Here is a 16108-nt window from a genome sequence, read left to right as displayed (position 1 = left end):
GATGTTGCTTGGTCGCTGGCTCTCCGACTCACTTAAAGGTGAGTCAACAGTTTTCATTTCACTTCAATTTTGTTTTTTTCCGAATTGAATTGAATTTTGTTGGTCGGCATGACGTGTGCGCTTTGCATTCCAGACTTGGGGACGTCGCTGGCGCTATAGGCAAACAAATGAATATTATTGTCTGTATGTGCACAAGTATGTATATTTCTTTGTTGCATGGAAAAATCCTTGTAATGCCTTGTCTATGGCCATGTTTCCTGTTTGCCACAGCCGGCCAGCGGGCCAGCCAGTCAGTCGGAAAGACATTCTAGCTGGCAAACTAATTTCAAATGTCTGGCTTATCTGACAAACAAGATGCTCAGCGATAAGCAGCTAAGACAGCAAAAACAACAACACGACCAACTGTCCACTGGAGCCGACACCTTGAGAGACAATCCATGACGCCCCAAAGAGATAGCCAACATGGCCAGCAAACAGGCTGTGCATGCCGCGGCGTTAAGTTTATCAGTTGCAGCGATTTTGCACGTCAACCGCCTGTCCTCGACTCCGACTTGTTGCACCTTTTGGCATGCCAGCCAGCCAACCAACCAGGGAGACAGACAGCCAAACAGACAGCCAGCCAGTCAGGCAAATACTACTATATGTCATGGGGACCCAGGGCAAAATCTGAAATCTATAAAATCTGCTAAACGAAAAATGCGCCAACACCACGTGTAAGGCAAATGAAAATGTCTTCAGACACAGATACTGACGAACGGACGGGGGGACCAGCGGGGGCAGACGCTGCGGAGTGTGGGGGACACACGTAATTTGCAAATGAGCGCAAAAGTCAGGCGACAGCTACAACAACAGGCAATGCCAAACGGCAACAGCAAGGCAACAGCAACACGTTCCATGTTGAACGGCTGGCTGATCCGTTGCACGACTTTTAATCTCCAGGCAGCCGTCCAATCCAGCGTCCAGATATTTGCCTAGGCATTAACCCATGTACAAGCTACATAATAAAAATTGTTAAAGAACATTCAATCTTTTATTCAATGACATGTTTGACATTTTAAGGCGAAATAATTGTTTATAAACTTTTTGAAAATGAAAGTTATGTACTATTTTGTCTCTGGAAAAAAAAGTTACACATGGCTGATGAGAGATATTTTTTGTAACTGATTTAAACTCAGCTTAAATGTTTGATATTGTTAAATATATATTATTACAAGTATATCATGGAAATTTCAAAAGTTTGAGCCTGCTTCGGAATCGAAACCAACATGCATCTGAAAAACAGAAAATTTCCATAATCAATATTTTGACAATTCTTTACCGATCTGACTGATGGACACAATTATATGTCCATGACAATAGTTCTATGCTTACTCGATATTAATATTTTCACACTTAAAGAATATTTTACTGCAGCAGTATTGGGGAAATCCAACTACTATATCAATATTATCAGTAAGTGGCTAAAGGGTTAAGCTGCTGCCCCCTTTGCTTCTATCAACTCTAGTGCAATCTATTTGACACTGAATGTGTGTTGTTGTTGCTGTTGTTGTCTGTTGATTGTAGTTTGATTTTTGTCTGAGCGCTTGCTGCTGCTGCTGCTGCTGCTGCTTTCTAAGCCCGAAAAGAAAAAGCATTCCTAACGCTTTACAGCTGTTTGGGTGCCACAGATAAGCCACAAGAGCAGCCAGCGGCTGGCAGGTCCGTTGCAGGCTTCATTGGTCGGCTGGTCGGCGAGGGGGCAGCGGGGGCGACACTCTACATGAAATTACTTTGCATACACATGCATCAAATTAATTACACGATTAATGTTCTCACATGTACTCACATGCGACGTCTGCGACGACGACGACGACAGGCCCCAGAGTAACCAGCCAGTGCCCCTCCCCAACCCCAACCCCCTCCCCCAACCCCAATGATCGCCAGCCCGCTGTCTCTTCCTCTTCTTCGGCTCTTGTTGCTGTATGCAAATCTATTTCGCGCGATCATTGCCGCATTTGCATGGCTATCTTGATATCTGCGGCAAGAAAATGATTCCATTGCCTTTCGTGATTCTGCTACACAGGCCCGTCACCATTCAACGTTCCCGCCATTGCCGGCGCACAGTGGAATTTTCGAAAGCCCTCGAGCTTATTGATATCATTCACATATATCATATTTAGTTTTGAAAATAGAGGACGAACATGAAGTTGTGTCTCCAAATCGAATTAAATGTATAGGAAATATTTAAAGTATTTCGAATTTTTGAAAGTGCAGATAAATCATTGATTATGAAACTGAAATGTAAGAAGTAAATTGGCTTTTCCATTTCAAAATACTTTAAATTATCGTTAGAAATATAAATTATTAAAAATCATTTAAAATATTAAAATCATTTAAACATATGTTGAATGAAGAAATGAAGCATTTCAAGCCACATTCTGTCTATTTGAAAATTTCCGAGCGTTGATTTGCAATCACTTTGCTCCACTGTGCGTTTGCGTACTAGCTTGCATGCTTTCTTTGTAGCTGTTGTTGCTGTTGTTGTTGTTGCTGTTGCACTGGACTTGACTTGGCAGTTATTTAGACGCAAGAATGTGTGTCGGAATTGTGTGAAACATGCCATTTGAATAATTATCTTATTTGCATTGCAGCCAGGCAGAGCAGCAACTACAACTACAACTACGAGTACAACAACAAACGGCAAATTAAAAAGTGCAAAGTCCACTTGCGAGCTCTTTTGCTCGCTCATTTGTTAATCTTTGGGCCGCTCCGCACCTCTTCTCTCCGCTCCGCTCCGCTCCGCTCTGCTTCGAATGGCAGTGCGCAAAAGTTCAAATTGATAGCCGAGAGATTTTGCCGGGCGATAAGTGTCCAAACTGACATTTTGTGTGAACGTGCAACGCAAATCGCGTGCAACAGCACTCCATTTCCGTCTCAGGCCAGCCAACAGACAACAAATTCCAGCCCAAATGCATGCGTTTGTCTTCAGTTTAAGGTTTTGGTTTGGGTTTGGGTTTGTTTCTTTCCACTATTTGCTTAACATAATAACAAAGGCAAACAAATGATAAGTTGATAGCCACAATTGCGCGCCACCGTTAGCCACCATCAGCCACCGCCACCGCCACCGCCAACGACACTGCCACTGCTCGCTTATCTATTTACTATTTTTTTTTCTTTCTCAATGTAGCTCCTGAATTTGTTTACTATCAAAATACTAATTTCTTTGTTTGCACAAGATTTCCAAAAACAGAAAGAAAACAAAAAACAAAAAAGGAAAAAAAATGTAAAAGAAGAACATTTGTCGTTTGCTTCAATTTGTTCTTATCAGCATATAAATATTTAATCACAGACCTGTACTTAGGCGAACAACAACAACAACAACAACCATAATAATTTTGTTGGGCGATGTCAGCCAAAGATTTTCAACCAAAAAATTACAGCCGGCACACGTTGCGTATGAGTAATGCGCCATGTTTGTGTGTCACGTTTCACATTTTTTTTGGCTGGGGCTTTATATCTGATCTCTGTTACATGTGTAACGAAGCATGGGTATAGTATGGGTAGGGGTATGGGTAGGGGTATGGGTCTGAGTCTTGGGCCCCAACTGCACTCACATAATTATGTCAAGTGTTTCGACACGAAATTAACATGCAACCCACTCGAGGGGGCCACGAAATTGTGCAGACAAGATATTCCCATTAAGCGTTTGTGATAGCGCTAGCTGTGATTGGCGCATATCACCAACAACGTGCTTAAGCATAAATTCGAAATGAGATTCCAAAAATGTGAACATAGTTTTAACACTATTTGGGTTTTCTTAACAGATTTTCAATTGTTCAAATAACTGCTTACTTTTAACTAAATAATCTATATTCGCTTCAAAAGATTTTGTTTGTCAGGTGTAAGAAATCTAAGTCGAACTTTTGAACAATAATTTGTGAAAGGAGAAATCGTAAGAACGAAATTCAGACAGATGGACGCATTGCAGATTTCTCGTCATTGCACACTTTTTGTTATAGAAACATATATGATCGGAATGACGAGTCATCTGCTTGTCCGTCTGAATGATCTCCGAGAGCTTTTGAGGCATAATAGCAAGGGACACCTAACTTGCCTTATCATCCAAATCAGTGTAACATATCAGTTTCTAACTCTTTATAATCTGAAATATAATCTTTCAACAAAACAACATTGTTTGTTTGGTTTAAGAGCCCGTCCCTATAGCATATGATTTACAATTGAAAAACATATCATTCCAACAGAATTTCAATTAAATTAGTTCCATTATTTGATGAAGATAGGTTGAAGATAGGTTGACCGTATTGCCGATTGATATCGAAAGCACACTTTTAACGCAATTACTAACAAATTGAAGTCTAAGTGCAATAATAAGACTTTGGGAACTTTAAGAATTACCTTCAACAAAGAAATGCTTGAATAGTATGTATCCGTGTGTGTGTGGTTTAATTGTGTGTAATTAACTTTGCAATTTGATTGAAATTATACGTTACACACACACCCCACACACCCACCCATCTACAACTACGAGTACACCGCACACAGTCCTTTGTATATAGAATAGCAAAGCAATTTGCGTGTGTGGCAGCCACAACCCCAAGCCAGCAGCAGTCAGCCATATTGAATTGTTCTTGCAACACTCGATTGGTCTTACAAGACGTTGTGCTGCGCTTTAATTAAAAATTCAACCCTCTAACCAAAATGGCACACACACGCTCATATGCTCATGTGTGTGTGTGGATGTGTGTGTGGATGTGTGGCACAATCAACACGCAACGCATTTCATTCAGCGCGCAAAATTTTACAACTTGAACAAATTTGAAAAACAATTAAATGCCATGCGCGCAATTAAATACACAAAAGGTGGCAACTACAAGGCAACTTGGCTGCTCAAGTGGCAGCATGATGGAGGGGGAGGGGAAGGGGGCGGTGGCAGTGGCTTGCCCCAAATGGCAGACAAAAGCAAAAGGCGCTCATATACCGTTAATTAAGCATGTGGCAGCGTGCGACCCCAAACGAAACGAAACGAAACAACAGAAAAATAATATATACACACACGAAGAGATATATATACAAGTATATATATGTGTTTATATAGTACATACATTCCTTGCATAGTGCGGAAGGGAGCCAAAAGGATACACAAGCTCTGGCTTCGGGGCGCTTACCACCACAACAATACAACAATAGCAACATGACAACAACAGACAAACAAAAGCTCTGGCAAGGCAATGCCAAACAAATCCATCAAAACAAACAGCCTGCGGGTGGGTTCCTGGGTCCTGGGTCCTGTGTCCTTGGTACTCTAAGCTCTTTGGCTCTGGCTTCGGGCTTGGGTTTGGGTTTGGGTTTCGGTTTGGCATGGTTTGGGTTTTCTGGCTTGATCCGCATCAAAAACAGAACACAAGTTCCTGGGCCGTGTAAAAAGGATTTAATTATTTGTTCTAAGGATATGGACTTAGCAGCAGCAGCAACGGCGGCAGCCAACACACAACTCGCATTTTTCTAACGCTCCTCGGATTGCTCGAGTGTTTGGCTTGTTGGTCGGTACTTGTGGTTGTCAGCCAGCCGGCTGCGATTCAATGTCCATCTGTCTGTCTGTCTGCTTGTCTGTGCGAGTGTTTGCGCACAAATAGACAAACAAGCGAAATATGTTTTACGTCCACTTTTGGGTGCAACTCACACAATCCGCAAAACAAATAGCCAGGACAGGCCAAAGGCGATGAGCAAACCGGAGCGGGGCGGGGCGGGGAAGGAGAACTGCTCAACAAAAGCGCGTCGACAATTTTCATGGAAATGTATTTTCACATTTCTACATTAAATGCTTAGCTGCAGTTTTTTTGTTTTTGTTTTCGTTTTTTAATTGTGAAATGAGCCTGCAGCTCTCGTATGCTGAGAGAGGCAAAAAATGTTGTCCTAATCCCCGAGCCTGCTTAGGCCGCAGGGCAGACTTGCCACGCCTCTTCCCTCTGCTACCCTTCCAGAACATGTCAAATGCACACGGCAAGCGCTGCCGGCCAATTTGCCAAAATTATAGAGCACCAGTGTGGCAGCAACAACAACAATTAGAGCCAAGCAGCAAAGCACAGCACGCGGCGTTCTATTAACACCCCTCCAAAAAAAAAGAAAAGAGAATTGCTTCCCACGCATTCCCGCATTCTCGGCACAAGTTTCTCCAGCAAACAAAATCAAATACTCAACCTATAGCCATAATTTGATTGCTTCGTTGTTGTTGATGTTGTTGTTGTTGTTGCTGGGTGGTGGCATCGTGGGTTGGGCGTTAGTCCTAACTGTTGATTGTAGTGATTAACGTGGCGAGAGCGCGCGCGTCGTGCGAGTGCCACTCGAGAGTTAAATTATAGAGCTGCGAGTATACGAGTACACTCGTACTTGTATGTATAAAAACAAATGAAATCAGCTCGGAAACTTTGGAGTGTCTCACGAAAATTGCATGTTTTGACTTCTCAGCTGCATTCCATGCCGGGCACAGGTTCGGGGGCGTTGGGCGTTGGACGGACGTGGCACGCGGCACGCGGCTCGGCCAATTACGTGACGGCCTAAGCCGACTTAGCCTAGTCGCTTGGAAAACAAAACTGACCGCAGAACATAATGAAGTGTCGAGCCATCTCCCCTTCCGCTTGCCGGGGGGTTGTTTGCAACATGTTTCCTAAACAAAAGTTTTCTAAAACGAATCGCTCTTACGGCAGCAACAGTAAAATTTCCTTGGAAAGTATCTAAGAAGACGAGAATCAAACATTTGCAAGCCAATTGCTTGCTCAATAGAAGATAATGATTGACTTAAAAACTTCGCTCATATATGGCTCTCAGAGCTGTTTGTATTTTCCTTAATCCGTAAACTTTATTTAAAATCTGCCATGTTGACTTCTTAAGTCTGCAATGAAACATAAACTATCACATTTAAGTTAAAACTAGTTAGAGAGGTGGAATACTTTTTGAAACACAAGTTCGAGCTTTAATGAAAAGCTGATTTATTCAAAGAATTTATTTGAAATTTCTTCACAGTCTGAAAATGAAAAGCTAACCTAAAACAATCAATTGACACTACGAGAAAAACAAAATCTATGATAAACAACTTTTCGACTTGAGGCTTTTTTTTGTGACTTTGAAAAGGCCGTACCATTATAATTAATAGCTACAATAGACTGGTATTTGTTTTAGTGTTGGGCGTCCCTTTTAGAGTAGTTGGACTGTATTTAATGCGCTGCTTGTTCCCTTTCAAGTAATTGCCAATAACAACAATAACTTTTAACAACTTACACATACTCGTACAGCGATGTGAACATGCACATCACAATTTTGCGGCGACTTGACTAAATTTTTAAACACGCCCCAGCTACAACAGACTTATCCCTGCCCCCCACCCACCTCATCAGCAGCCGAACTGCTCTCCACAATGACAATTGTCAGTGGCAGTCACTTGTGTTGCATCATCAAAAATTTAAAGCCAACGCACGCCATTTTGCTTATGGCCCCGGAATGCGATGCCAAAATGTTTTGCGGGTGTTCGCCAACGCCCCCAGGCGCAGTGCTTAGCTGTTAAATAAATAATTTGGCGGCGTGCGACTACAGTCCCCAAACCCCCAAACCGGGGGAGGCCGGGGGAAAAGGTAAACGAAAATTGTTTCTTGATCATTTTAATGCACCCAAAGGGCCACAAAAGTTTGTTTTTTCACTTCCACTTGGTGTAGTTGGAGGCGTGCGGCCACATTACGTGACATGGTCGAGGGAGGAGCATAGGAGCTGGGGCTGGGTCTGGGGCTGCTTCTGAGTCTGGGGATGGGGTTGGGGTTGGGGCTGGAGCTGGGCGGCTACCTTTCATTAATATTAAAATAAAAGAATGTGGCGGCACGCAGCTTGCAAAGGTCGAAAAGTTATGGGCAGGGACATCATCATTTAGATAAAAACCAATATTTGATCATAATTGTCGCAGGACATGCAATGCGATGGGGAGGGGAGGGGACGGAGCAGGGGATCCGGGCAATTCGATAGCTTAATTTCTTTGGTTATTACCGTCCGCTAATTGAAACTGTAATTAATGCACGCATCAGTCGTCGCAGAGACAGAAGCAACTGCCCAGCACTGTCCTTTGGCGCATGCCTTGTCCTCGTCCCTCAACACTAGTCGTGTTCGACAAGCCCGTAACCGTCGTAACTCGATACAATTTCAATAAGCCCAGCCGCCAACCAGCTCCCAAAAGTCAAGAGATAAAAAAATTGAAAAAAACTGAAGGAAAAAAAAAACGGAGAGTGTGCGGCAAGTGCGAAAAATTTCAAACTTGAGCGAACGTTCCGACAAAGCTATCAAATTTCTCGGACTGCTTGTCATAAAAGGAAAGTTACTGTTTGCTTAAGTATTGTTTTTTTTTTTTTTGTTGTTGTCCGTAGTGCCAGCATTGTGCTGGGAAAATTCAAGGCAGCCCTTTGTCCGTGGGCAGCGTCTAGAGCCGCCGAGCCGTTTATGGCCTTTTGCAGCGCCCAATTAAATAGTTTCATTTGCAGTCGTCCTAATGAGCCACAAATTAGGCCGCGTTCGCATTGTAGGCCTCGCTTTATATACACTTTGCTTTTTTATTTTATAGCTCATAAAGTTTGCTATGGAAATTGCTGTGGAAAAGGCAGCAAGAGAACAAAATAAAAGAAAAATAATGCCAATTGCTATGAGAGTCGGGAACTTAGAATCGAGAGAGTTGTCGTCGTTTCCACTGCCATTTATTGCCCATCAGAGACACCTCAGCTTGTCAACATTTCTCATAAAGCCCGGAACACAGTGAACACTGGACTATGAGGTGTTTTAAAATGCAGACAACGTGGCTAATTATTAATAGATTGCGAGTGCGCAGTGTGTGTTTGAAATTGAAAGTAGCTGGTAGGTTGGCAGATTCTTCGAACATCAGCGGACTGAGTGAGTGATCAGAAAATCGTTGAAGAATATTATATGACGGCAATTGTTCTGAGCTTGAAGCTAAGGCAAGTTAAAGGAAGACAAGGGGAAAGCGTTATGAAGGGAGACTAAGTCTTATAGTCAATAGTCTTCAAAGAAGTTTTTCAGCTTTGTTTCTCGATGTTCTAAACATATTGTTTAACTTTCAATACTCCTTTTAAATGATGAAACTTAATAAGCTGATTCTGGTGGATCAAAAAAGGAGCTTATATAGTATTTGTGTGGATTTATAATTAATTGAAAGTCTAATTCCTACATCTGTCTAATTCCTACATCTTTCTAAAGTGTGTTTGCTGAAAATCTCAGTTTTTTTGAACGTTGTGTAGAAAATTAGCCTAGCTTGAAATACTTTCTAAAGTATAGATAAATGTTTCTTCCATCAGAAGAGAAGATCATAGTATTGCATGGAAAATAAGGATATTGGGTTCCTTATGTTGTCATTCAGCTTCAACTAGTCTAATGTTTCAAATTAGCTTAACAGAACAGTAAATCAATTATTTAAAGAACATGCTTATGAAAAAACTAATCATATAGATATAAGAGACTAAGTGAAATTTACAACTACTATATAGCTCGGTGTTTTGATGAAATTCATGTTTTTGCTTGCCCCTACACCCCTGCCCGGCAACAGAGCAACAGTAATAACAACAACAACAGACGCACACTGAAATTGTCTATAGCAGGGCGCTATTAATATGCGATTTAACAAATATTTAGCGAAAACACATGCGCCGCGCACTGCATGCTAAATGAATCAAAATTTCGTATAAACACACACACATACGAGTATTTGCACACACGCACTCGAAATTTATTGTATTCGAAAGTCAAGAATTTTTACGAGCTTGGGAAAATAATAATTTTATGGTTAAAAATTGTGCCCCCCACCAACAACAACAACAGCAACAAAGCAACAAAGGCAAAAAGATATTTGTGCACGTGCATGAAATTAATGCGAAGCGCACAAAATTTTGTTAACTTGCCGCTCCCCCCGCTCCGTTCTACTGCCTGCCCCCGCACCCACATCCTCCCACCAAACTCCTCGCAATCCACAGCCCAGAGCCCGTAGCCCACTAAGAAACGACAACGACTGACGTTGACGACAAATTTTTCGTTATTAGCAGAATTTAAATTGCTGTTACCGATCGATTTCGTGCGGGGCGCTGAGTATAATGGAGGGTCTGGGAGTGGGTCTGTGACTCGGACTGAGACTGGGACTGGGTCTATGTACGCTCTTGGCTCATTGGACGTTGACATTTTTGGTTTTGTGCAGCGTTGGGCAGGAACGCTTAATATGCCGCCGTTGTCGTCTGAAGATGACGAGGCTGTCGCTTTGTCGCCTTGTCGCTTTGCTGCTTTGTTGCTCTTTCTCCGCTCGGCCGGGCAGTCGCGTCGCCTCTAGTCGCAGTTAGAAGAAGCAATCAGAGAACCAAAGCAGACAAAATCGCAGACAAAATCGCTGCCCAAGGCAGTTGCTGCATATTAATTTAATATCTTATACAGCACAGTTGTTGTTTATTGTGCTCGCAGTTGTTGTTGTTGTTGCTGTTGTTGTGGTGGTTGTCTAGGCCTAGGCCACGATCGACGATCAGCGATCAGGCATTTGTTTGGCCATAATATGGCCAGGCCATGGCAGTTTTGACAACTTGACAGTCGTGCAGACAGCAAATGCGACAGCGACAGCAACAGACGCGACGTCGACAACTACAATAACAACAACAGCAACTACAACAACTACAACAACTACGACGACGCATGTCCATTTAAATGGCGACTTTATAGTGGCTATATGTCCGATTTTATGTGTGTGTTGTGTGCCTGATTTTATGCCCGGCGCGTCAATTTAAAGCGACATTTATAAGCAATTTGTTACTAATTCTAACAAACACCTAACACGCTATCATACTTACGAGTATGATGTATCTATTAACTGGCACCTAACTGAAACTGTATGCTCTAATAATCCCCTTTACCTTATCTATTTGCAGCGGCCGCCCAGCTCATCGTTGTCCTATGGGGGCGCAATGAACGATGATGCGCGCTCGCCGGGCGCTGGTAGTACACCTGGTCCTTTATCACAGCAGCCACCTGTCTTAGATACATCAGACCCTGGTAAGTCACATTCCCTCTGACCTTAATAGCTAAGCAACAAGTGGGTTCGGCTTTTGTAGTTTATTGCAAATTTATAGCGCCAGATGGGAGACGACCCGTAAGAGTGTAGACTCTCAGAAAAGTTATATCTAAATTCCAGAGAACTCGCTCGACGATTTGTCAAGATATTGCGATAGAAAAAAGCAATCTCTCAATTTTAGTTCCACAAGCAAAGTCTCTTTAATTAAACACAATTTTTCGAGTCTAGTCAGAACAGCTCCATAGAAGCTGTTTGAACTTTTTCTTAAGCACATTTATTAATAATGCCTGCCCGACCTCAGTTTAAAGTGCGTCTTCTTCAGAAGTACAATTGCCTCCACTTTGTCCCAACTTTTCTTGCCAGCACCACATTAGTCCTCAGCCCAACAAGGCGTACACGTATTCCGGCCCAGCTAGACTTGCTCCTTTTTGCTGCGTTTTCTTTATGCTTTCTGGGAAAAATTCCTGTCAAAATTGATAAAAATCACATTTTCCATTTGAATAACATTTTACGAATTCGTGCATAAAATTACGGCACATTACAAGTTCTGCCCAAGCCAAACCGAACCAGACCGAACCACCCCTCGACGACAATGGAAGCTGGTTGTTGGTTGCTTTCCTTTCAGTTCCTCCTTTGTCCTGCCCCTCGCCACTCCGTTGGCGTGCAATGGAATTTTGTGCAGCAGCTGAAAATATCTTTGGTAACCACATTCCTGGCTGCCACTTCCACTTCCACTTCTTGCCGTCCGCCAGTCGCGCTGTCTCCCTACTTAAAAAGTAGAAAATATCTATTTGCTACGCCCGAAATTTACTCAACTGAACTGAGCGGAAAAAAAAGAAACAGCAACTAGCTGAACTCTCCTCCCGCTCTCTTTCTCACACTCTTTGTCTCTGAGACTCGCCTGACGGGGCTGCCGTTTTCTCTTCTTATCGCTGTGGCTACGAGCGCGAAATTAACATGAAAATTTGCGCGTTTGCCACAAAATTATTCAAGTGTAGATAATTTTCATTCATACGAACGGGCGAACACACACACATACACACGCACACACACATACCAGTGCCTGCTTGAAGTACAGTCAATATAGATTATGTCCAAATATCATTTGTACATAACATTTGCTTGCTTTAGAGTGTCTTTGCTAATCAATCGAACCATTTCCATATCAGCTATATCAGTCGAGTACTTAGTATTTATATTGGAATCGGCGGAAGTGCAATTAATACTACATGTGGGAATATGTGGGGTTGAGAGAATCGTTCTCAGACTGTTTACTAATAGTAGAAGTACTGAAGTAGTACTGAGTAGTCGAAGTTCCAATCACCATTATTTTTTTTTATTTCACTAATAAATAAACGGAACATATACGTTTTTACAATACTTGTAATATCACTTTCTGGACTTCATAAAATGCTTACATTGTAGAAGCTCCCGAATTCCTTCAATCTTTTCCTTCTATCTATGAGATATAGATTAGTCTATGACGCTTATCAATCAGTATCTAGTTTCCCAATTCTCTCAGATATTTCGCATATATTTTAGGCTGGCGAGTTAACACAGCCAATAATAAAAGCTTACCTCCATAGCAGAGATATCAAACAACATTTTGAGCATCGAATCTTCCCAAATCATACTTGTAGTACTTTTTCTACATATGTATGTACTACAAAGTTATATGCATACAGTACATATATATATGTATATACTACATAAATACATTTCTCAATCAATCGAAAAGTATGAAAGACAAATTTCGGCTTAATAAGGAACATTATCAAGAAGCTAAGGGGCATCCTTTTTAGAGAACTCCTATTCTACTATATCTTAGAGTATTTCTAGTATGGGAAGTCATGTTCTTGGCGCTGCTATGCAGTGTTCACTGTACTGCATTTGAACTACAGCAGATTTAATTTGGCTACAAAGTAAAGCGCGTTCAAAGCGTAGATAAATCAATCAAAATGGCGCGTCGTCGTGCCAACGCAAACATAAAACGCGTCAAAGTGTTGGGTTGGCTTAGAGCACTTGTTGTTGTTTTTCTTGTTGTTGTTGCTGTAGTGTCATAGTTACTGTCCATGTTGTTGCTGTAGTTGTTGTATTGGTGCTTGTCGGCGGCGGCATGCTTTAAAGTTTTGCAACAACTATTGACATGAGCGCATTCAGCGCTTGGATTGGCTCGCGCTTCACCACACTAGACTGAAAACTCTACGAGTATGTCCAAAAAATAAAAAAAAATAAACTGAAAAACGGAGAAGAAGAAGAAGATGAAGATGAAATACTGAAAACAGACCGCCAGCCTCACAAGCCTGCCTTCAAACTGCATTATCACCACTCCAGACAAGAGGCAGCGCGTCGCTTCATCTTCTTTTTTCCTCATTTTACTTTAGAGTGCGCGCTTTTGTGTTGCATGTGTGTGTGTGTGTGTGCGTGTGAGTGTGTGTGTGGCACATACATAAAAATATTTTGCCTATCACCATAAATAATTCACCGGCGAGGGCCGAACGCGCATAAAAATCTTCAAAAAGCAGCGCCAAGTGCGTTAAAAGTTGTTGTAAAAACTACGTCACTCAAAATATTGAACATTTTCAGGGGATTTTTTTCTTCAAGTTGTCTTTAAGTTTGAAGTTGTTACTGTTGTTGTTGTTCTTGTTGTTGTTGCGCAGATCCACAGACAGGCAGTCTAGAGCCGAGCTTAGGGCGGCACAAGTGAGTCTGTGGCACTCTCAAGCTCTGGCTTGTGTTGTTGCTGTTTGTCAAGCACTCGTGCCTTCAACACACACGGAGTCGCCACCAGCCACCAGCCACTAGCCACTTCAAAATCGACTAAACAACATAATCAAAGAGCTGCCAGGGGCGACAAAAGCTTTACACCTTCCACCTTGAGGGCTCCAAACAGGTCTTTTGGGAATTTTCCGCAAACCATTTTAGAGCCCAGCTTAATAATCAGCGCTTAAGCTAATCAGCTTGCTTAAAATAAACGCAAAAAAAGAAAGAATTTTAAATAAGAGGAATGGCGTTCTCCAGCTTTCCAAGAATTGTTCACTATTTTATGTAAATTATATTTTTCAATTTGAAATAAGTAGTAATATTAAATTTTAGACCATCCAACACTGCTCTTTGCCTTTTTGGAAAACATTGTAAAACGTTATGCTTATATTGGAGAATTTGTTTTGAATTAGTTTTTAATTCGTTTTACAACCTTTTGCTGTCAAAGGCTTTCCATAATCTAACGAACAAAGTTAAAATTATAGTAATATATTTAATTGTCTGTATTGAAAAATTTGTTTTCAATTCCACTTTTTTGAAGTTAGAGTTTATTTAGATCATAAATAAGAAAGTGCATCAAAAATTAAAATTTTCTGTAAGCAGCAAAGTGTTAGTAACTTTTTCCTGTAAATCTTTTGAATGAATCACAAAAAATCCTACATTTTCCACAATTAAACAAATAAGTGTGGATAAAATTTGTCCGCTCACATCCATCCTAGAGCAGCAGTCGAAGAGTAGGCAGACCCACAATTTTCTTGAAAGCGTGTCTTAAGTCTCGGCTCATACAACATAATTACACGGTGGAACCACAAAAGGGCACAATTCGAAAACTGGGCGTTAACACGACGACTTCGTACGCCTAGCTAGATTTCCATATAAATAATCCATGCAATTAGTTGTGGACAGACAGGTCAGACGCGGGACGAGGCGCTGAGCCAGACAGTGCCGAAGAGTCGGACTACTCTATAATTATGTATACTCGTAGCACCCTCATCAAAAGTTGGCTTGAGCGTTGCATTCAATTAAACACAACAATTTATTGGTGCGTCTGTGTGGGTCTCTAACTTCGATTTTGTTTACAAAGAAAATACAAATAGAAATAAAAATAAAAATACAAAAATGTAGATGAGTTTCGGAGCGATTATTGGGCTTTGGCGCAACAGTTTGTTCTAATGCCCAATTAAGAGACCAAGCGATAAATGTCAGCTATAAAAATATGTCGCTAATTCGGGCCATACTGTATCCGACGAGATGTCGGTGTGTGTTGATTGTTGTTGTTTGCTGGTTTGTTTGTTTATTTGCTTTGACGCACTCGTCAAGTGTCGCTTAAATGCAAATCAAAGCGAGATCAATGTGATTGCGTTATGCAAGCGCAACATGAAAATAAACAAGAACAGCAGGCGGTGGCTGGGCCGGGAGGCAACCCTCAACCCTCAGCCCAAGCCCAAATGCGAACCCTTCAAGCCTCAGCCTCAACCTCAACCCTTCGGACTAATCAAAGTGTGAGATGCCGTCGTCGCTTGGCAACTTAACGAACCGATATTCGTCTGACCCTGTCTGCCCGTCTGCCCGCCTGCCCGTCTGCTGCTCGCACTTTTCAGAACCAAACAGCACTGACATTGATTGAAAATGCTGCGTGACGTAAATTAACTTTCATGCTCTGGGCCACGGGTGGCGGGCTGGCGGGCTGGCGGGCAGAAGAGCTGAGCGGCCTCAGAAGTGCGTGTTATCCTTTCCGCTTGTGCGACTCCTGATGCTCAATGCTTGACGCTCAAGGCTCGTCAAGCCGCAAGACCCACACAATTGCCAATTGTTACAATTTTTAAGTTTCTGTAAAAAGTTGCAAGAGGGGTGGGGTGGTGGCAGAGGGGTGTGTGTATGTGTATGTGTGTGTGTGTGTGGCAGCTTGTTTTTGTCATTGCGGACTTAAATCCGCTGGCATGGACGGTACTAGTATGCGTGACATGACCTTATGGCCGGCGTTAACTGTATATATATTTCTATAATTGTGTGAGTTGGGAAAAAAGGAGAGAGAGAGAGGGAGGGAGAGGGAGAGAGAGATGCACTTTTCGCTACTAAGGCGATTATCGCTGGCATTGTTGTTCCTATTGTGGCTGTCGCACAAAATTTTTGCTTATTTACATTGACGAAATGTGTTACAGCTATAACAACAACAACAACAGCAGCAACAACAACAATAACAGGAAGTGGCACAACAAACATTTCACTCACTTCTGGCCGTCGCCGTTGGCTGTT

At 42.0% G+C, this 16108-nt stretch overlaps 1 protein-coding gene across 1 annotated transcript in view; it reads left to right on the top strand.

Annotated features, from left to right (window-relative positions):
• LOC115620556 (homeobox protein homothorax) overlaps positions 1 to 16108 on the top strand; it is a 166215-nt gene that overhangs the window by 69510 nt on the left and 80597 nt on the right. Inside the window, exon 7 of the mRNA XM_030513843.1 lies at positions 10947 to 11070. Within this exon, the coding sequence (XP_030369703.1) occupies positions 10947 to 11070 (124 nt within the window). The remainder of the gene's footprint in view (positions 1 to 10946; positions 11071 to 16108) is intronic.

The sequence above is a fragment of the Scaptodrosophila lebanonensis genome, unplaced genomic scaffold, assembly GCF_003285725.1.
Source record: "Scaptodrosophila lebanonensis strain 11010-0011.00,11010-0021.00 unplaced genomic scaffold, SlebRS2 tig00000024-arrow-pilon, whole genome shotgun sequence".
Classification (NCBI taxonomy): domain Eukaryota; kingdom Metazoa; phylum Arthropoda; class Insecta; order Diptera; family Drosophilidae; genus Scaptodrosophila; species Scaptodrosophila lebanonensis.
This window is presented reverse-complemented; position numbering and strand designations above follow the sequence as displayed.